The sequence below is a fragment of the Phodopus roborovskii genome, unplaced genomic scaffold, assembly GCF_943737965.1.
Source record: "Phodopus roborovskii unplaced genomic scaffold, PHOROB, whole genome shotgun sequence".
NCBI lineage: Eukaryota > Metazoa > Chordata > Mammalia > Rodentia > Cricetidae > Phodopus > Phodopus roborovskii.
The window spans coordinates 42,887,501-42,908,502 of record NW_026126480.1 but is presented as its reverse complement, the minus strand read 5'-3'; the positions used below and the strand labels follow the sequence as shown (position 1 = coordinate 42,908,502).

The 21,002-nt window shown below is 44.6% G+C and overlaps 2 protein-coding genes across 4 annotated transcripts in view; one reads left to right on the top strand and one right to left on the bottom strand.

Moving 5' to 3' along the window:
* The window catches only part of Dock1 (dedicator of cytokinesis 1), a 484,316-nt gene that overhangs the window by 221,805 nt on the left and 241,509 nt on the right, over positions 1-21,002 (bottom strand). The window lies entirely within an intron of this gene.
* Insyn2a (inhibitory synaptic factor 2A) overlaps positions 1-21,002 on the top strand; it is a 53,805-nt gene that overhangs the window by 4,525 nt on the left and 28,278 nt on the right. For both annotated transcript variants that reach the window (XM_051193219.1, XM_051193218.1), the window contains exon 2: positions 14,502-15,663. In XM_051193219.1, coding sequence (XP_051049176.1) covers positions 14,507-15,663 — 1,157 coding nt within the window. In that variant the 5' untranslated portion in view covers positions 14,502-14,506. The remainder of the gene's footprint in view (positions 1-14,501; positions 15,664-21,002) is intronic.

Sequence of the window (21,002 nt, the reverse complement as noted above, 5' to 3'; positions counted from 1 at the left end):
GGCCCTTCTGTCAGTGGCTGTGAAGAGGAAACTCTCTGGGGAACAGCAGACCCATTGCTCACTTTGTGCTTCTAGTTCATTCCATTAAGTGACATAGGTCCCTACACACTGTTCTTGGAAGTATCCTACACTGGTCAATTGTCCCTTTGTAAAATCTCTTCCACATGTCTTCAGTGGTTAAACTTTAGATAGCCCATAGCATCTGCAGCTTGTTTCATGAGGTCTGCTTCTTTTCCTAGTGCTATAGCAATCTTGGAAACTTACTGCCACTATAAAGACCAGGCTGTTACAAGGGGGTGGGGTGGGGGGTGGACATGGACAAGGCAGACAGATAAACAGCCTGGTGGCAGCCAGGACCTAGAAAGTGTGGAAGAGACTGCAAGACTGGAGGAAAGGTCTTCAGGGAATTTGGGTCCAGCAGGAAGATAAGAGGTGACAAGGATGTGTCAAACATGCAAATGCATCTAAATTCACAAGAGAGCATCAGGATGGAAGGTGGCTCCTTGGCCGACTTCAATTGTCATGTCAAGAGAGGATCCTGGGCCCTGCACCTAGATAGTCAGGGTTTAAGCCAAGCAGGCTTGCAAGAGAAGAATGAGGAGTGACATTTGCCAAAGGGTTGGGTTTTAGCATCACAAGGTGATCCCACACAGTTTGAAGCCACTATGAGAAGGAACCAGAAGGGCAAAGTGGGCCTCATAGGATGCTTTCAACAAGATTGTGTATTCTGAGAAGACTAAGTGTTGGTATCCAGACAGAAACCAGAGAAAAGGAACCAGAGCCCAGCAGAGAAGGCTCCACGGGGGAGAACTGACTGGTGCCAGAGGTGGGTTGGATAGAGAGGGGATCAGCTATGGCAGAAATCTTCAACATCAGATTCCTGTAACATGGCAACTGGTAGAGGACAGATTAAAGTTCAACCTAGGGGGTGGGTGACAATAATGAAAACCCAAGACTGGGAGCCAGCAGGGGAAAGGTATGATGATCCCCTGGAATTTGAGTCTGGGTTTTCAACTGGAAATATTTCTTGAAAAGGGGAGAGGATTTTTTGTTTGTTTGTTTGAAATCATTTCTTCTAAAGCATCAAGAATGCTTTCAAAGAGGGGATAAGGGATGGATGGACCTAGAGACACAACTCAAAGAGAGATGCTTAAAGGAACAGACACTGTACTATCTAGTAACAGGTGCTCAATGAATATTTAATGAGGCTATTAACAGTAAACCTAGTCAGTCACTTCACTGGAAATCCCGGGAATCCTGATTGGAAGCAACTCCTCCTGTTGTCCTGATTGTGGATTGTTTGTTTGTTTATTTATTTATTTATCTGGACACACACAAAATCACAATGGAAGGTAACGAAAGGAGAGAGTGTTTTCAGATGGACAGTTGGTCCTTATGTCTAAACAGGCTGTGTTTTCTCCTGGATCTTCTCTGTTGAAAATCCACTGGGGTAGGGAGTGAGTTTTTAAAGGAACAATGCCTTTGAAACTGGCTAACCTTGAGAAACAAACAAGAGGAAGAGTCAGCCTAACTCCCTGCTTTCATGTAAATGCAAGCTCCCACACCCAACAGCTGACATTCCAAGTCCAAGGGAATTTTTGCTAGACTTCTCCCAGCTTGGAGAGTTTCATAGGCCAGGCTGAGACAGCCTGTGTCTGCCTCAGAACCTTTAACCAACTTCCTTTTCCTCTGTGCCACACCCAGCTATGTATCAATGCTGTTTTAAAAGTCTGTAGGAGAGTGGTAAATGTAGATCCTTCCCTCCCCTGTCTTCCCCTATGAAATCACATAGCACACATGGCTACATTCCATTGATGATGAACTTGAGACTCCTACACCTGGAACCTGTGTCTAGGATTTAGTGCCCCAAAGAGTTCCTAGTACACTGCAGACAGAAGCATGGGGAGTTGGAAACTTTGAGGACTACCAACTTCTTGCTTTTAAGTCCATACTCCCATTTTACTTCTTGGGACCATTTAAGAATTCAGTGTTATGACTTGTCCCAAACAATCGTTTTGTGTGCCTGTTTGAATAGTGGTTGTTAGTTCTATGACCTCACTAAAATAATTTGTGCCTTCATTCAGTTTATTTTTGTCTTGGTATTTGTATTTCTCTTTGTATGTATTATATTAGCTCTCCTCTGAGTACATCTCTATTTGCTGTGTCTATCAAATTCACTGATGTGGGCAATTTACCCAGCCTTATGCAGAGTGAGGACATCACTGAATCTGTACAAATATGACCTAGTCTTACTCAGCAGGGATGATGCCCCGTGACCCTCCATGGGATATGATCAAGTGCTAGTATAAACACACACATTAATAATAAATAAAAATTTTAAAAGAAGAAAATGAAGTAGAAGATAGCAAGGAGTTGGGGGAAGGAAATAGCAAAAGGCACAAGCCAGTGGTTTATCTTCATAAATACACTATCAAAATGATCTAAGGAAGTCAGCAGTGGTGGTACAGCTCTTTAATCCCAGCACTGAGGATTCTGTGGCAAGTGGATCTCTATGAGTTCAAGACTAGCCTAGTCAAAGCAAGCTCCAGAACAGCCAAAGATACATAGTGAGATACACACACACACACACACACACACACACACACACACACACACACCCCATATGTTATATATGGTTCAAGGAGGTAAAAACAAATAATGCTTACTAGTCTCTACCCTCCATGCTAGGGGTTGGGACTAAATATATTGTCTTTCTTCTCTTATAATACTCAGCTACTAACCCAAAGTATGCATGACAGCAAGTCTGGGGATCGGCCCTGAAGGAAAAGGCATGCTTTTTTTTTTTCCTTCTTCTGTAGGAAGACATCCACCCTCAAGCCAGACTGTTTTAAACACACACACACACACACACACACACACACACACACACCCCAAAGGTTCACCTCATCAACACTCAGTTCCTCCTCCAAAGCTTAAAGAAGATAGACAGGAGTAGGGCCACTGAAGGACTAGGTGAGATCTGCATTTCCATTGGATTATGAAGTCTGCAGGGAGTCCTCACACATTGTCAGCCGTCATTACTGCTCATTGCTTGCCTTGTGCTCATAGACTACACAGTCTTATTCTGTTGTTTTTCTTCTTGCCATGATATTTGGAAAACACCATGGCACCTACACCACAGAGGGCTGTAGATGGAGGCAAACACTTGGCCTGTCTACTAGACTGACACGGGGGCTTTCTGTGTGTGTAAAGTGGTATACCCAGTTGCTTGCCCTGGCCTTGGTTCTGTCCCAGAATCAAGTATCAAGATCCAGTCTGGGTGGAGAAAAGGTTGATGCAACTCTAACCAAGCTGCCAAAAACCTGACACTGGAGCTCAAGGCCACTCAAGTTCGCCGTACCTCCCTCAAGTGCAGAGCAAACAAGATGCACCATAGTTCAATTGCCCCATCACTACTGAGTGCCCCTTCTTCTGTCAGGATGTGCCCGTCTCTGTCCACCAGTGTCTTTCCACTCCCTGCTCTTTGCCATTCTATATGGTTTCTCTGTCTTGCTATCCACACATTCATCTTAGTAGATAATGGTAGAAAGGAATTATATTCTTAGGAATTGATGGTGCTTAGTGTGTAAAATTTTATATCCACAGGTCACATTCAGGGTCTGGAAAATGAATGTGATTCCCCTCTGGGGTACTAAGGTCGACTGTTGTGCTTTAGACCTTACAGTGTTGTTTGCCACTCAAAGGTCAAGGATGCCTCCTCTATAGCTGGTTAGGAGGCTGTGATTATGAAAGATGTTATGTTCTGAAATTTGTATATGACTCGAAGCCAATAAAATATGTAAATTAAATTCTTAATTTATTTGGCAACTACTACATGATATTCCTAAGAAGACAGTTGGAAGTCATCAGAACAAATCTACTGTTAACAAGTCAAAATGGCTGCAAGGAATATGTCATCAAGTCCCTGCTATGCTTCACAATTAAATGTCAAACTTGCCCCATTCGTAGACCATCTCCTTATTCTTATGAGTATGCATGCCATCTCTCTCTTGCATCAGCAGGGGAAAAATGTTGCATAACTCCAGGTAGTGGTTTCTTCAAACTTAATGAAAACTTGTCCTTTCTCTTATTCCTACCCAGGGTTTATTACACAGGCAAGATCTCCAGGGACTGTAGACAGAATCCTTAGAATTCACTAAATACTGCATACTCATTCAAAGGCTCCCTGACCAGATCATGGGAACAGCATTTGCTCCAAGGATGTTGTATATTTATATTCTCAAATCAGTCTCCATGTAGTGAAGGATGGCTGGGCACAGGACAGGGAAGCTGCTTAGTAGGGCTTGTCCAGATACATATTTAGGAGAAAGCACACTTGGCTGCATCCTGGGAGCTTTCAAGTGCAGTTGCCCACATTCCTAAGATCACTCTCAGCAACTTGTCCCTAGTACTTCCAGGAAGGGTCCATTTAGCATGTCTCTCCTGCTGGATGACACATTGCAGAGGATGATGGCTCATTTTTCACATGTGCCCAGCACCCAGCAGGTGCCTGCTTACCCTGGACATACAGATGCTTGGAACAGCCCAAAAGAGCAAGACAAAGTTTATGCCATCTAAAAGCAATGAGCCATGAATGGAGAATGAGGCCCAACCCTGGAAAGGGAGCCAAGGGAAGGAATGGAGCACAGTAGGACTGACATGGTGTGGGGATAGTAGAACTTGAGTGTTGGCCATTCTTGAGGGTGATGAGAAATAAGAGCCTCGAAAAGGGTAGGAAAGAGTAGAAAAGGCTTTAAAGAAAACAAGAGTTTCTACTCAACTGGGCTCTGCTGAGAGGAGACACACATTGACCTAGAACCTCCACAGACAGGGATGAGGAGTAAGAATGGAAGGCAGATTTCAGGTGAAGTACAAAGACTAAGAAGAGGAAGGGAATGTTATGGAAGGGAAGTCAATAGAGAAATAGCAGCAAAGAAACGTACATACAAATTAGTGGCAGGTGCTTTGGGGATATGCAGGATTGAACTGGAGATGAGATCAAACTGTCAGCAGCATGGGTTGCTCCAAGTTGCTACAGCAATCCAAGCAGGGGGTGAGTGCAAGCCAGGTCCCAAGACTTTTATGCAAGTTCACTGGAGGTAAGCATGGCAGCTGTGTTTCTAGGTTGAAGATGGACCACATTATCCACTTCTCAAGAATCAACACAGAGCCAGCCCCATGCCACAGAGACATACCTCCAGAGTGCAAGACAGAGCATGTGAGGGAAGCTTGTATTCCCAATTTTTAAAGCAGCAGCTAAATTTTTGATATGAACAAAGAAGACAGTTAATCGTTGCTGCCAGTCAAGAAAGAAAATAATCAACTGACCTGTATAGAAAAGAAGGGAAAATAATACCAGGAATCATGCCAGATGGGATTTATCTTTAATGAAACAATAATGACAACTATTGAGGTGGCCTAGTCTAAAAAGTGTACCATATGCAGGAAAATTTTTAATTCTTTCTCTACCTCACTACTATACATGACAGATTATTTTCTTTCGCTTTCTCTTTTATTTATTTATTTATTTATTTATTTATTTTCAAAATAAGGTTTCTCTGTGTAACCCAGGCTGTTTTGGAATTTTCTCTTTAGACCAGGATAACCTCAAACTCAAGAGATCTGCCTGCCTCTGACTTCCTAGTGCTAGGATTAACAGCATGTGCCACCATGCCTGGCTTATACTTACTTTCTTGTTTTTTGTTTGTTTGTTTTGAGTTTCTCTGTATTGCTTTGGAGCCGGTCCTGGAACTAGCTCTGTAGACTAGGCTGGCCTCAAACTCACAGAGATCCACCTGCCTCTGCCTCCAAGTGCTGGGACTAAAGGTGTGCACCACCAACGCCCGTGCGCTTATTTTCTTAACACTGAAACTTTGCCCTTTGCAGACCTGCAATAAATAACCATCAGACATTCTGATCAGAGTATCTAACTCTTTTGTTTCCATATCCCAAGCAATTAACTATGCATACTCCCCCTAACTAAAGTCTTCACACATGTGTGTTTCTGGGATCAGTTATACACACAAGTAGACAATCATACAAATGTGTAATAGTGTATGTCAAGTCAAAAGGTCACCCTCAGGAGCCATCCACTTTGTTTTTTGAGATATGGTCTCTTATCTTTTAGGAGGGGCAGTTCCAGTAATCTACTTGTCCACAGTTCCCAGGGAACCCACACACCACTCCTGACTTTTTACATTTGTTGTACGGCTCAAACTCAGGCCCTTGAAAGCACTTTACCAACTCAGCCATCTAACCAGCCCTTAAGTCTTGTTTAAACTAACAAAACAATCTTCAGGGCAGTGAGCAATTTCTGAGGTCACCCTTACCAGCCATCAGATTCAGTGGAAGGAAGAAGGTGGCACCCTGATTTAGACTGAGTTACTCCAAAGTAAATCACCCTCTAACTTTGTAGCCCACGAGTCAGAAGGCCTTCAGAATGCAAAGCAGGATATCTTTTCACATTAGACCTTGGTCAAGGAAAAGTATGAGGGCTGGCCAGGTCACAGACACTATAGCCCGGGACAGTCAGAGAACCGTCCACATGCATTCCTGGGGCAGGACTTTTTCTCTACATTCAGCAATCAGCTTATAAATAGAAGCCGATTATAAGAAGCACTCATGGCTCTTTCTTCTTGGCTTAGCTGCCTCTGATGTGAGCCCAGACCTATTCAACATCCTAGCCAAACCAAGGAGAGAGAATACAGGGGTGGGCATCCTTTTGAGGCTAGAGATGGAGACCTGCACAGCCTCGCCAGAAAGACAGATTGTATCTTCAATTCTAAATGACTTCTTTTGTACATGGTGGTTACTTCTACACCGACATCCTGCTCTGGATGTCCCAGCATGCTGTCCTGAGATGAAAGTGAATCAGAACAGGAAAGGTTCTGCTCATGTAAGGCACTTTGGGGGAAAGGAAGGAAAAAAATCAGTGTTCCAGTTTGAGGTTCTGATAAACCATGAGTTAAAGTGTGTGTGCTGGGAAGATGGTTCGGTGGGTAAAGTGTTTGCAGCATGAGCACAGAGGATCTGGGTTTTGATCCCCGCCACTCATGTTTTTGGCTTTGTTTGTATTTTAAGATGTCAGATGTAGGAGTGCATGTCTGTAAATCCAGCCCTGTGTCAGGTGACACACGCAGATCTGGGTCTTGCTGGCCTGCCAGTCCAGGCTCAGCGAGAGACCCTGTCTGGGAAAAAGAGAGATAGAAGAGAAACTTAAAGAAAAAATCCGAACAACAACCTTTGGCCTCCACACAGGCCCACAGGTACACCCAAACCTAGACAGGCAGGCAGGCAGGCAGGCAGGCAGGCAGGCAGGCAGGCAGGCAGACAGACAGACAGACAGACAGACAGACAGACAGACAGACAGACACACACACACACACACACACACACACACCCTTCAAAAAATTTGGATTTAGTATAATTAAGACAAAGGACTCTCCAAGTCCAGGCTAGTACACATGCACCTAATTCTAATTCGTTGGGAATAAGAATCCAAAGAGACCTAAGAAAAGGAGACCACATCTTTAGCATTGCACCAACTCTTACAAGCTCCAACCTCTGCTGAGTTCCATCTGGCTATCTGATGAGCTCTTCATTACCTAGGACCTCTAATAGTGAAGTGTACCCACGAGGCACATTCAGAATCAGTGCCCAACATTTTGCTTCTGCGGTCTGGCATGACCATGGGGGACAGGTAAGGACAGGAAGATGGATTCCTTTTTCAAAGCTGGCTAAACCTGGGGTTGCAGAGTTGGAACCTGGTCTACCTATATCTTTTCCACTACTGATTGACAAGGCAGCTATTGCAAATGAGGTGGTGGTGGGGGGAAGCTGTGGTTTTTTGATGGACGTGATATTCCATTTAGAGGAGGCAGGGTTCCCAGCCTATTTTTCACAAACATCATAAAATTCTGCTAATTCCTTTCTTCCAGCTTATATTCCATTTGGATAGTGGGTAAGTGAAGGTTACTGTCTTTAATGGAACGTTATTGAAGAGGAAAGCCTATTTCCTTGAAGAGGGCCATTTTCTAGTTTTTCTAATGTTCTGGCTCTCAACCTTAATATAATGCTGTGACCCTGTAATACAGTTCTTCATGTTGTGGTGACTCCCCACACATTCAGTTATTTTTGTTGCTACTTCATAAGAGTAATTTTTCTACTGTTATGAATCATAATGTAAATATCTGTGCTTTCTCATGGTCTAGGGTGACCCTTGTGAAAGGGTTGCTCTAGTCCCAAAGGGGTCACAACTCACAGATTGAGAACCACTGTTCTGAAACCTCCATACCAAACCCAAAGTGTCCACACCTGGATGAGGCACACAACTCAAGCCTTTCTGCCTGTTCACTGTGAGTGGGACAGTGTGCACCCACAACAGCAGTGATTTTTAGGGTTGGGGTGACTTTTCCAAGACTCTGTCTTGGTGAGATATGTGTACTAATGACACAGATAAGAGCAAACAAGAGCCCCAGTTCAAAAAAGGGTTTCTCCTGCCTCAAAGCCTACATTTCACCTAGAAAAGTATCCCTATTGCCAGTTTCAGACTAGAGAGCCATCAATTCATAATGGTCCAGGTTACCCTTTGATATTCTATTCAATAAGAGGAGAAGATATAGTTCAGTTGGTAGATGGTTTGTTGTATGCCTGACACACTGGATTCAATTCCCAGCACCAAGTAAATGATCCATAATGGCATATACCTATAATCCCAGCATAAAAGGAGGTGAATCAAAGTCATCCTGGAATACATATAGCAAGTTCAAGGCCAGCCTAGGGAGTGAGGAAAGGTAGAAAGATGAAAGAAAGGGAGAAACAGAGCAGACCACAAGCAGACTGTGTCTTTCCAGATTTCCTACCACAAGCCAGGTTGCTGTCCTTGGACCAGTTCCCTCACTTACTGTCCATCCCTCTTGAGTCAGATCTGTGGCCTCTGAAGAGGGAGTGGATGTCTGTGAAAAGGGCATCTCCATGTGTTAAATTAACCTAGACTGTAGAGAATAGACCCAGTCCAGCATCTATGCAGCTATCTCTGCCTCAAGGCAAGAGGGCTTCAGCACTGTAAACCAGGATTCGCACATCAGAGCTTTCCCTGCACTCAGGCATCCCTGAGCGGGAAGCACCTACCCTCCCTTCCCCACTGGGAAGCTCCATGGTAAAGAACAGCTTATCCACTTGCCCCTTTACCCACTCTGAGGAGCCTAATGCACAGACATTCCCTCAGCATATGGAATAAAATGTTGACCCAATTAATGCTGAACTGCAGCCAGCATCTCTGGCTCCAAGGTGCCTTGACTGTGGGAGAGCCATTGGGAAGCTAGCAATTTCATGCAGCCCCTCTCCACATGCATAGGATGGCTTGCTGGCTCTTGGGCTATCTACAGTGATAGAACACCCCAAGGCAGGTAATTTCTTTACAGTTTCACCTGTCAGAGGGCCAGTCAAGGACCAACTACAATATTACAGGGACACATAGGAATCCTTGGAAGTATGTGACATTTAACAATGGCATATGATGGAACTTCAGACTTTCGGAGATGCTAATCACAGAGCACAAGGCAAATCAATTTCATAACAAATTAAAACCAGTGGCAAATTTCTTCTTCATATTAAGTTCTCTGGAATACTGGCATGGCCTGTTAACTCTCCCAACCCATGTGAGTATGTCTATACACACAAATACTTATATGGTAGCTATACACCTAGACATAACAAGCAAGGACACACACTATCATAACTTTAAGATTCAGCACTTTCTCAACAGGATCAAAGGAAGGACTTTGAGGACTGCTGGCACACCAACTTGATCCTTTCTGGGACTTTGAGAGGCCAGCAAGACCCAGATCTGCCTGTCTCACCTGACACAGGGCTGGGTTTGCAGAATTAAAAAGGTTTGCAGAAGGGATGCCTTTGCTCTGAGTTTTAACTGCAAAAGTAAGGAAACAACTTTGTGTCAAAAAACATGGATAAGACACTCTCCCTAAAGGCAATGTTTTAATATAACAGCACTCACTGTAGTTTATTGTTTTCCCCAGCTAAACTTGGTAGGCCGTTTTCTTTCACTTAACATTAGCTCATGTTTTGTGGAGATACCAAACCTTCTTTATAACTGTTATTTTAATGATCGCAGTGAGTGTACACCATCATTCACTTGGCTGTTTACCTATTGTTAAGCTGTTAGCATTTCTCACACTTTCAAGTTGAACCGAATGTGTTTTTATCTATGTTATTAATTTAAAACAGCACAGAGATGACACGGCATCGCTAATCTAAAACTACAGGGTTTATATATTTACAGCTCACATTTGATTATGAAATTTAATTTGAGAGTAATTAAGACATTTATATTCTACACAGCTCAACAGCATCTAGCTCTCCCTGTGCCAGACAGGCCCAACCATGACTTGCCACTTTCCAAAGCATATCCCCATGAAGTCTAATGCAGGTTATGAACTCTAGCTACTCTGCAGATAAGAGAGTTGCCCAAAGGACCAGCACTTCCAGCTCTATGGGGTTACCTACCCAAGGAAGGCATGTTATAAATGCCATCCAAGTCTCACAGTCACCTGAAACTTCAAGGCAACTCTTAGTTTGTGCATCAATGTCAGAAATGTTCCAGGACCACTGGAGGTCTCCCATAAGCCACACCTGATACATGATGTAAGAAGGCCAGGAGATTGACTCATATTCTTTTCAGATATCTGATGCATTATTATTATTATTATTATTTATTGTTATTATTAAAGAAAGGACCTTACTAAGTATCACTGGCAAACCCAGAACCTGTTGTGTAGACCAAGCTAGTCTCAAACTTGCAATGATCCTCCTGTCCCTGGTTCCTATGTATTTGAATTGCAAGTGCATGCCAGAATGCCTGGCTTAACTGATGCTTTTTGAAGTTGACCATGGGTCATGCCAAGTGACAGATTTCTCTGCTTAGGGTAGTTCTTCAGTGAATGTTATTCAAAGGGACTTATGGTGCAGGTCACCAGCTGAGCCCTTCAGAGTCACAACGTATAGTATGAGGATAACAATGGAGTCTCCTCAGAAGACAAGAGGGTCCTGAGCATCAAATAAGATGAGAGTGCAATGTACAGGCAAAGGCTGACATTTGGTAGCACACAGGAGTGCATGCATAGAGTCTAGAGAGAAGGCCCAACACATACTGCTTTTGCAGAGGATCCAAGCTCAGTTCCCATAATACCTGCTCCAAGGGCTTCTAATGCCTCTCGCCTTCTAGAGCATTTAATCATACACATACAAGTCATAAAAAGACAATAAAAATCCATCTTCAAATCCATCCAGCAGGCACAAGGCCCTAGGGTCAACCCTCTGTACAGGCTCCCAAAGCAAAAGAACTTACTTATTATTTAATCTTCATTTTCACTAATAAGGGAATGGTGTTTTACGTACTTAGCAACTGTGTAAAGCCTGAAGAGCTGAGAGTTGTTTTTTTACTATTTTGCTCTCACCACCAGCAATTAATTCCTTTGATTTGTTTTATGAGTTTGATGGTCTGGTCTAACACTCAGCAAACCAGCGGAGTGATGTAAGAAATTATTTCAGTGCAGTTCCTGGCAAATCCTGATGATGAATAGTGAGGCAGGACAAACTTACTCAGACACACATTTTTCAGGAGTGGCAGGGAAAAGGCTGAAAAATTACTGGTAAATTGCTTTTTGTAAAAATGCTCTCTCTTTCAAATTTCCCCTAGTATGAAGGTCTCCTTCAGAATGATGGCACAATACATTCTGACACACCTAGATGGCAAGGGAACCAAAGAACAGTCACAGATAGGAATGGAGGTTAGGATTTAATTTTCTTATAATGTCCCTAGTTTCCAATGCTCTTCCCCCACACCAACTTCTGAGTATATGTCTTTTACTTGTTGGTATAAATGTCCCTGAAAGATAGCTATTATCTATGCTGGCAGCCTTGCACTGTCCCACCCAACCCTAGGCACAATCCCCTCCTCCACTCTGTATGAGCCTTTATATTAATGTATTACATCTCGGGTCCATTCTCTTCCTCTTCCCTCCTCTCTAAAACTGTCCTGGAGGTTACATTTCAGATTACAGACATCTGCAGATATCCCAAGCAACTACTTGAAAGCCTTGATTCTGAGGATATAACTCTGGGATAATAGAAGCTTTGGGTACTTATGGTTGGAAAGGCCAATGCAGGGCTGCCATGGTGGTGGTGCTCACTTGGTGACATTGCTGGTTGTCACACTGGAAGGAAGGCATACTTCCTTTCTCTGTTTGGGAAAAGCCAGTGCTGCTGCTAACTGCAGCTGCTGAGCAGTCTGCACTGCACAGAGCCCGTCCAGCATCAGCGGGTCACCTGCCTTACCTACCTGTGTAGCAGCAGCCGAGTAACCCTGGTCTAAATTGAACCAAAGACTGCAGAGAATGTTTTCGGGTACACCCAAACCTATTAGTGTTCAGCGTTATTAGGAAGAATTGGGAATTGTATTTGCCTCAGATTCTTTCATGCTATGAATACCTATGGGGGCTTGTAAGGTAGCAAAGGCCAGTGTAGCAACAGAATAACCCACTGCAGAGAGGTAATGTGATACCCTTAAGCCAAGGGCTTGGAGTTGCTCTTTCTCTCCTTCAGCAAACCACTATACCTACTGGCATACAGTGCTAACTAAGGATTCAGGACAGAGCAGGCATTGGACCTGTATACTGGACATCTGGGTCTGTTAGAAACATCGTGAGCTCAGGGTTTGGTGGGACATGGCCTACCTGTGCTTTTACCTGCTGTGAGAGGTTGAACAAGTAGCATACCATACCTCTGTGATATAGGAATTTTGATATCAATTGCAAGGAAAATAAAGACTTGCCACCCATTCCCTGACCCCATAAGTAGTAGCCACTCTCTAATTCTCCATTGTCATGGAGTTGCCCAAGAATGTCTCCTCCAGGTCCCAGGGCTAGACTCTTACCTAAAATGGCACCACTGTCACCATCACTCCTGCAAATCCTCTGCCTCAGGACAGACCTTGAGTTCTGTTGACACTGGGCTGGGTAATATGTAGCTTTTACTGACCTTGATGCATCCCTGTGATTTTGCATCCCTGAACACTGGCCAGAGCCTCCTATATACCCTCATACAACCAATCGACCACTTTACTCTCAAATGTCAGGAGAAAGTTAGTTCACAAACAGCACACTTTTATCTTCTGCTTGTTTTCCTTTTGCTAAACCCACAATTGAACCCAGGTCCTCATACATATAGAGAAAAATGCTTTATCTCAGACCTACTTTTTGAGACAGGGCTCATTAGTCTGTCCTGCCTGGCCTTGAGCTCATTCTGCAGCCCAAGCCAGCCTTCACTTGTGATCTTCCTGCCTCAGCTTCCCAAGTAGCTGGGAATAGAAATTTGCACCCCCAGGCCAAACTTCTCTGTATCTTGCTTCAAGTGCAGGCCCCAAGAAAGTTCTTTGGCGTGCAATAAGCAGCTGCGAATCTGCTTATCTAATAAAGGGAAGGCACTTACCCTCCTGGAGTTCCCCAGAGAATCATTGGCCACCTGCAACTCTTTAGCTGCATTTAATAGCTCAGCCCGAGATGAATCTGCATGATTAACAAAAAGGCTCCTGATTTTATTTTCTTTCAGCATTTAAATGCTAGAACAACTACCATTGTTATCATTTTTTTCCCAGGGGTTGTGATCAAAACACAAAATTTGATTCTAGAATGAATAATTTATTTTTTAAAGTAATTTCCAAATACCATTCTCCGTGGAATCACAGGAAAAAAAAAAAAAAACAAAAAACAAAAAAACCCAAACAACAACAACAACAAAAAAAGATGGTATTGCTGTTTCTGTAGACTCAGGGAAACCCATGTTGTGTTCATGACTGATGTTTCTAGAAGTTATGCTCCCCAACATGACTAATCCCAGGAGATAGCCCTGTGAAGGAGAAAGGCTGGCTCCCCACAAAGTCTGTGTTTAGGGATCCTGGTTCCTGTCTGTAAGCCCACCTCGACATGTGTCTATCTGCTCAGGACCTAGTAAGTCTTTATACTGCTAGATTCCAATAATAGATCAATCACGTCATCAGCAAAAGAAAAAAAAATGTAAAAACCCTAAACTAAACAAGTTGCATTTGGTAAACCATCTGCCTACGGAGTGGAGACACACATGTGAAAAGATAATTTGCAAAGCTGACAAGGCAGCGTCATTGGGGCTGCTTGATGAATATAGTAAAACAGGTTTGTCTAATGGGGAAACAAGCATTACTATCAAATGAAAAAAAACGAGTGTATCCCACATGGAAAAGTAAGCAGGCTTTAATATCAAGAAGCATTTCATGCTGTGCCTGCCAGCAACTCCCCGCCTGTCTGATTTTCCTTAACATAAAGGCCAACCTCACCTGTTTAAAAATAATTAGGAAGCCGGCAGCTGTAATTTGGCTGGAAGTCCATTCAGCTGCGCTTGCATGTGTGCTTCTGACCCACTGATGCTTCTGTTGCTGTATCTATATGCAGGCACCATGGTCAGCAAGGACTCCGGCAGATGCATACTCACGACACCGGAGCGGGAAGTGGAGCCAGCCGCCTGCCTGGCCCTGGAGATGAGATACGCCCTGGACCCCAACCGGCAGATCAAAAAGAGGAACAAAGCCCTGCAGGTGCGCTTCAAGGATATCTGTGAGGCCCAGAATGAGCAGAGGGACACACAGCTGTCTTCAGGACCTCTGGGGGAGAAGCGAGAAGCCAAGGCGGTGTCCTGTAGGGCGGCATACCGTAAGTATATGACAGTGCCTGCGCGACGATCCATTCCCAATGTCACCAAGAGCACTGGTGTGCAGACCTCACCAGACCTTCGCAAGTGTTACCAGACATTCCCAATGGACCGCAAGAAAGGCAGTCTCAAAGGCCTGCCGACTGCAGATGCCTTCAAAAGCCAGAACAATGGGATTCTAGCAGATTCAAAAGAGAAGAGTGAGGCAGGACCCATGGAGGACTCCCGGCCTTGCAGTGCAGGAAGGATTCACAAGACCACAGCACTGGTTTTCCATTCCAACGAGCACGTGAATGCACTGGACCAGCCTTCTGGGGTCAACTGTGCAGAGCTCTGCAAGACTCCAGAAATGCTTGGCTACCCTGAGGCTCTATTGCAGAACTCTCGGCCTCCCTCTGAGGAGCCCACCCACCAGCTGCAGGGGAGAGCTAAGACAGACAGGAGCAGGCTGGACTCAGAGGAGCCCACTCCCCTTGCCCATGGAAGGGTGTTTAAAACAGAGGTTGCCACTGTGTACCCTCCTGCCACCAGTGCCAGGGCCCCTGAGCCTGGCTTGTCAAACTCTGCTGCTGCCAGCCAGTGGTCTCTCTGCCCTGCAGATGAGGAGCAGAGGAGGGCTGCCCACCTCAATGGGCTACAGGCATCCACGGGCTCTGCTCTGGCCTGCTCACCCCCAGTGCAATGCCTGTCCCCAGAATGTAGCGAACAGCCCCTGCAGAACCAGCCTAGCCCCACAGCTGGGGAGGGGGATGAAGAACGCCAACAAATTGTGCCTCACACAGAAGTGGTAGACCTCAAGGCCCAGCTGCAGGTGATGGAGAACTTAATCAGCTCAAGCCAGGAGACCATCAAAGTGCTGCTGGGAGTCATCCAGGAGCTGGAGAAAGGAGAGGCCCACCGGGAAGGGTATGTATGTTGACTGTGTCTTTATTTCCTGCAGGCTTACCACTTGCAGGCCCATCAACAGCCCCAAAGTCCCAACCCTAAGGAGTCTAATGCCAATGTTTCGGTGTCAGGGCTGCAGTCTGAAGAACCAGTGAGTTGCAAGGGTCATGGGTGTATTGAAGGCCAGGCTTCCTGGCACACTCATCTCTCACATTCATTTGTTGGTTAGTTTTACCCATCTGGACTTGGTTTCAAGCTCTACCTGTATATTCAGAGTTGATGGGTCTTCCTTGTGATATATTCAGATTAATGTTTCTGATCTGCATGAATTGTAATACACAAACCAGTTAAAAATATCTAAGAGGCCACTTGATTCTTAAGAATCCCATTATAGAAGGGAGAGGGGGGACAGATCATATGGCAGTAGGAAAAGTAAATGCTAATGAATGATAACTGATTTCACTGGGATCAGCATTCTAGACCATATAGGATTTTGTTTAATAGTTTTTGGTTTCCACTCTTTTCCTGGAGCACACAGAGGCGAGCCCCTCTTTAGGCATGCCCTATTTGTAGGTGATTAGAATACACCGGCACCCATGAGTTGTCTTTGCTGTACATTCGGACTACAATACAGTCCAGCATCAACAAGGGCTTGTTGGACTTGACCAGCTTTGCTCATCCAAGCTAGGAAACACATCTCCCTCAGCCCTCACTGTGATCAAGGCTGCCAAGGCTGGTTCTCTGCATTTTCAACAGTGCCCATGGCTTACCATCCTGAATCTGACCTATCAAGCCTTTTCTTTTCTACCCTTTGGAACTGCCTCATTCACTCCACCATAGGGCTCTGGAGGTTGGATGTGAGGCTGTGCTCTCTTGTCCATGTGACTGGTGCCCTTTACTCTGTGGCTGAAGTGAGCTGGCAGCAGCGTGATGAAGGGAAGCCAGGTAATACATTATCACTGCAGCAGAACACACAGACTCAAAGGGTGGAGGATTTCTGTGGCTGAATTAGTCAGAGTCTGCTTATTGTAAGCAGTGGAGAAGAAACAGCCTCTGCCTTCCAGGACAGGAAGTGAAGCCAATGTACTGGTTTCAAAGGCAAGGTATTTGGTGCTTGTCCTGCCTGTGACTTTGGCCATTCCAACTTGGAGTAAATGGCCTGTCCACAAGAGGAACTAATTCTTAGTACCAAACCCACCTCTGACCAACAGTTAAGATTCCAGTAGCTATGAAGCTACTGGGATGTTAGTAGTCAAGCAGGAAGCTTATTCAATGCTGAGATGCCATCTCCATTTTCATTCATTTCATTCATTTGTTTTTGAATCCATACACATCGAAAAGTCACACACTGGGAAAGATGGACACAGGTATTAGCAGGTTACAAAAATGAGAGGGTCAAACAGAAACCAATCCTGGACTTTGATATAGCTGGAGCCAAACAGCAACATAAAAGGATGTCACCAACACCAGGTAGAAAACAAACCTCATCAAGTGGTATGAAACCAGATGTATACAATAATGCTAAGGTGTGTACCCACTGGGAGTCACACTCAAGCAGAAACATCCATGAGCACCCAAGGAAGGGAAAACCATGCATATAGCTAGGCATTTGGTTGTGCTATTAGAATAAGCATGGGGCTTTGCTCAGCAGATCTTCTAGCTTTCCAGAGGCTCTCTGTGCCTAGCCAAGTGGGTTCAAGCCAGTAAGGTATGTCTGGATGGGACTTCTGGCTCTAGTGACTTGGAAAGGGTGGCACTGCTCTGTAACCCATCGGTATTCATCCCAGTGACAGATTCTGGACTGGGTAATGTCTGCCAGTGTCTTTGTGTTGATCTTACGCTGAATGGTTTTGGATAGGAGGAAGAGGGTCTGAGGAACACTTGGCCCCATGCCTGAGTCCAGTGTAATGAATGCATCCCCATATGTTGAGCACAGAGGGTGCTACTCAACATGGCCCTGGAAACCCTGAGGATTCTCTGTTGAGTATAGTGGCTGCTAGCCACCTGTGCCTAATGAAACACATACCCAAATCAATTGCAGTTAGTTATACTTGATCATTCACTCGGTCACACTGGCTAGGGTTTAGGAGCTTGCAAGTATCAAACAGAAGACAGAGAAAAGGGTCTCCTGTCACAAAAGGCCCTTCCCTCCAGTATCCCAAAGTATGCACAGTGCCTTAGCCATCTTAAGATTTGGCACCTTAACTCAAGGCCAGGGATTGTGGTTCCCTCTATCACCTTTAAAACAAACCTCTACTGAGGTCATTGTCCATACAGCACAAACTCAGGGTATCAAGGCAGCTCCACAGTGTGGTGGCCTCTCACATCTGGTTCTAGAACAATCATTCCCACACATCTCAGGGAATCAATTAGTTTCAAAGTTCAAGGCTACTTTGATGGTGGCTCTTCCAACTCCACACCCAAGATCATTAATTTGACTAATATTCAAATTTCCCACTCCCCTTGTCCACATGGGAATATCATGAAAGGCAGAGGATCCAGGGTTTGGCAAAACAGAAACTGTGAGGCTGGGGTCCCGAGGAGTCTCTGGAAGTTGGAGGGTCAGTCACAGCCAGTTCCACACTGTGACACCTATAATGACTCTGGGGAAGAGTATTATCTGCTCATTTCCCTGGTGTAGATACTATATTGTCAGGCAATTGTATCAGCTCCTACATCCTGAAATATCTGTGCTCCTCTAATCACCCAAACCAAGTCCTGAATGGTGTCCCTGTGGTCCTGTGGGGAGAAAGGGTTCTCAGGACTTTTGTACTTCATGGATGCTGGAGGTGACTGTTTCGGTTGTATCCCAAGTTACAACAACAGGAAATACATTCCACTTTATATTTATTAATTCTAATATGTTAAAATTTATATTTGATTTATTTGTGTGTGTGTGTGTGTGTGTGTGTGTGTGTGTGTGTGTGTGTGTGTGTGTGTTTGTGGATTGAGGGGCACAAAGGACAACATACAGAGATCAGTTCTTTCTTTCTAGCACAGGGGTCAAGGGGATAAGACTTAGGTCATTGGGCTCAGTGACAGGTGCCTTTGCCCACTGAGCCATCTTGCCATCAATATACATATCACTGCATGTTCACTTTCTGTGAAATGACAAAAAATTGAAGGACCCATCGGGCTAAAACACCCAAAGTTGTCCTTAGGAAATAGTCTCAAGCCTATGAGTCATTGACTATGAAAGATGCTCATGAAACTCTGGGCTAGTGGCAAGGCTTCCACTTGGCTTTTCATGCCCAGTAAAGCATAGAGTGGTTCTGGATAAGAACTCACCAGCATTAAGAAGAGTCTCCCAATGAGATGGGCCCAGTAGAAACATGAGTGTATCTATGTGACCTCTTATACCCACATTACAATAATGTTCTCTGGTATAGAACTGAGCCCTTGACGACCATGGGTCTTCTCTTGTGTTAATGTCTAGACAGTGTGAGGGGAAAGTGATCACCTTTGAGTGTGACCAGCAGTCTCTATGCACCTTGCACTGTACTTAATGTGTAGTATCTTTGATAGGACTCCTCATTATCCAGGACATCAGGCAAGCTCTTCCTTGTAGCTCTTTCTCTATGGAGGGATATGTGCATCACCAGTCAGGCCCTTCCAAGTTATTCTTCCTAAGAGGCTCTTGCATTAATCTTGTTTGCTGGTATGTGTGCCTGAAAGACTTGAGCCGAAAAAGGTCTCATCATGGGAAACTGAGCTTCAGTTGGGTCTTTGTCAAGTAGTGGAGGGTTAGGTATGGTTTCTAGGAAGTCCCTGCCTATATATGCACATACTATTAAAGGATAAAAGGATAGGACCTATAGACAGCATTTCAGAGGATGCCCTCTGTAAAGTGGGGTGTGAGAAAATGTCCTCACAGTCGTGCTTTTTAGCCCCCTGTAAAACATTTGGGCAATTCACTCAAATCGCCCTGCTTTATGCAGCACAGACGGTATTTGCTCACCCAGTTCGTTTGAATGCCAAGAATTACCCTGCCTATTTCAGTGTTCTCGGTATTATTCTGGTCTCTTCTCAGGAAGTGCTGGGTTACATAGGTTACCTGCATTACTGATGTATTTGCAAAAGGCTGAGAGCAGGGCAAGCAGGATATGGAATTAAAAACCCAACCAGTTCTTGGAATGGTGGAAATTCTCTGTAGCCACCATGGGCTTCCTGAACTGGAGGGTCACTGGCCAGCTGTCCGAAGGGCCAGCCTTACTGCTTAGTGCATGCAGACCCAGCAGTACCCTGTGGGGTGGCAGCTCTTCCTGCCCATAAGCTTACCCAGCCCAGATGCTCGAGGGCAGAGGTTCTCAATCTTCCTAATGCTTAGCCAGTTCCTCATGTTGTGGTGACCCCAACCATAAAATTATTTTCACTGCTACTTCATAATTCTAATTTTGCTTCTGTTATGACTCATAATGTAAATATCTGATATGCAGGATATCTGATGTTTGACCCCTATAAAAGGGTGATTTGATCATGACCCATGGATTGAGAACCACTGTTCTAAAGAAGTAACATATTCAATGATTCCTAAGAGCCCAATGATGTTTTTCACTGTCAGAGAAGACTGGAAACCTGTGAAGCTACCTTCAAGAATGTTAAATGCAAGGTCAAGACCAGCCATTCCTCAGATTGACAGCTTCTTCCTTGGCCAGGCCCCTTGGAGCATTTTCCTTCAGGTTTTGGGAGGAGAGGGTATCCAGGGCATGGCAGAATGACCTCAACACATAGCTAACAGAAAAACAGGTATGAAGTGTTGGGCCTCTGTGGCTAAACTAAGTCAGAAAATATGGGAGACCACAGCTTAAAAAAAGGCAAGCTAAGGTGTCTGATAGCTTGAGGAAAGGTTGTTAAGTGCAAACACCTAGTCAGGGGGAACAGTGCACTGTCATGGGGGCAGCTCCCCGTTAGTGGGGTGTCCTTTAACCAGGTAATAGGAGGCATCTTGGTGGCCTGAGGCCCAGCTCTCCCCATTTGGAACAAACGGGTTTAACTAATATTTTCTATTTAAAATTAAACACACATAAACTTCTAAAAATCCATTGATGGGAATGCCTTCAAGTTCTGGGGCTTGATAAGGACAGCATTACCATGCTTTCAAGACTTGGGAGGCAGGAATAAATAACAGTTAACATATAGCATACAGTGGCCTATATTAATGTTTCCTCAAATCCATTTGTCCTGTTAACATAATAAATGGGAGTGGCCGCCAGGTAAGAAAGCCTTGCGCAGAAAAGTAGGTGAGAGATGAGGGTTCAGGTCCTAGGACCTCAGAATCCCTCCCAAATGAAGCAGGGCCAGCAAGTGGTGTTTGTTGTTTGTTTTCTGGCAGGGGTAGAGGCACAGATTATTAGCTTCGG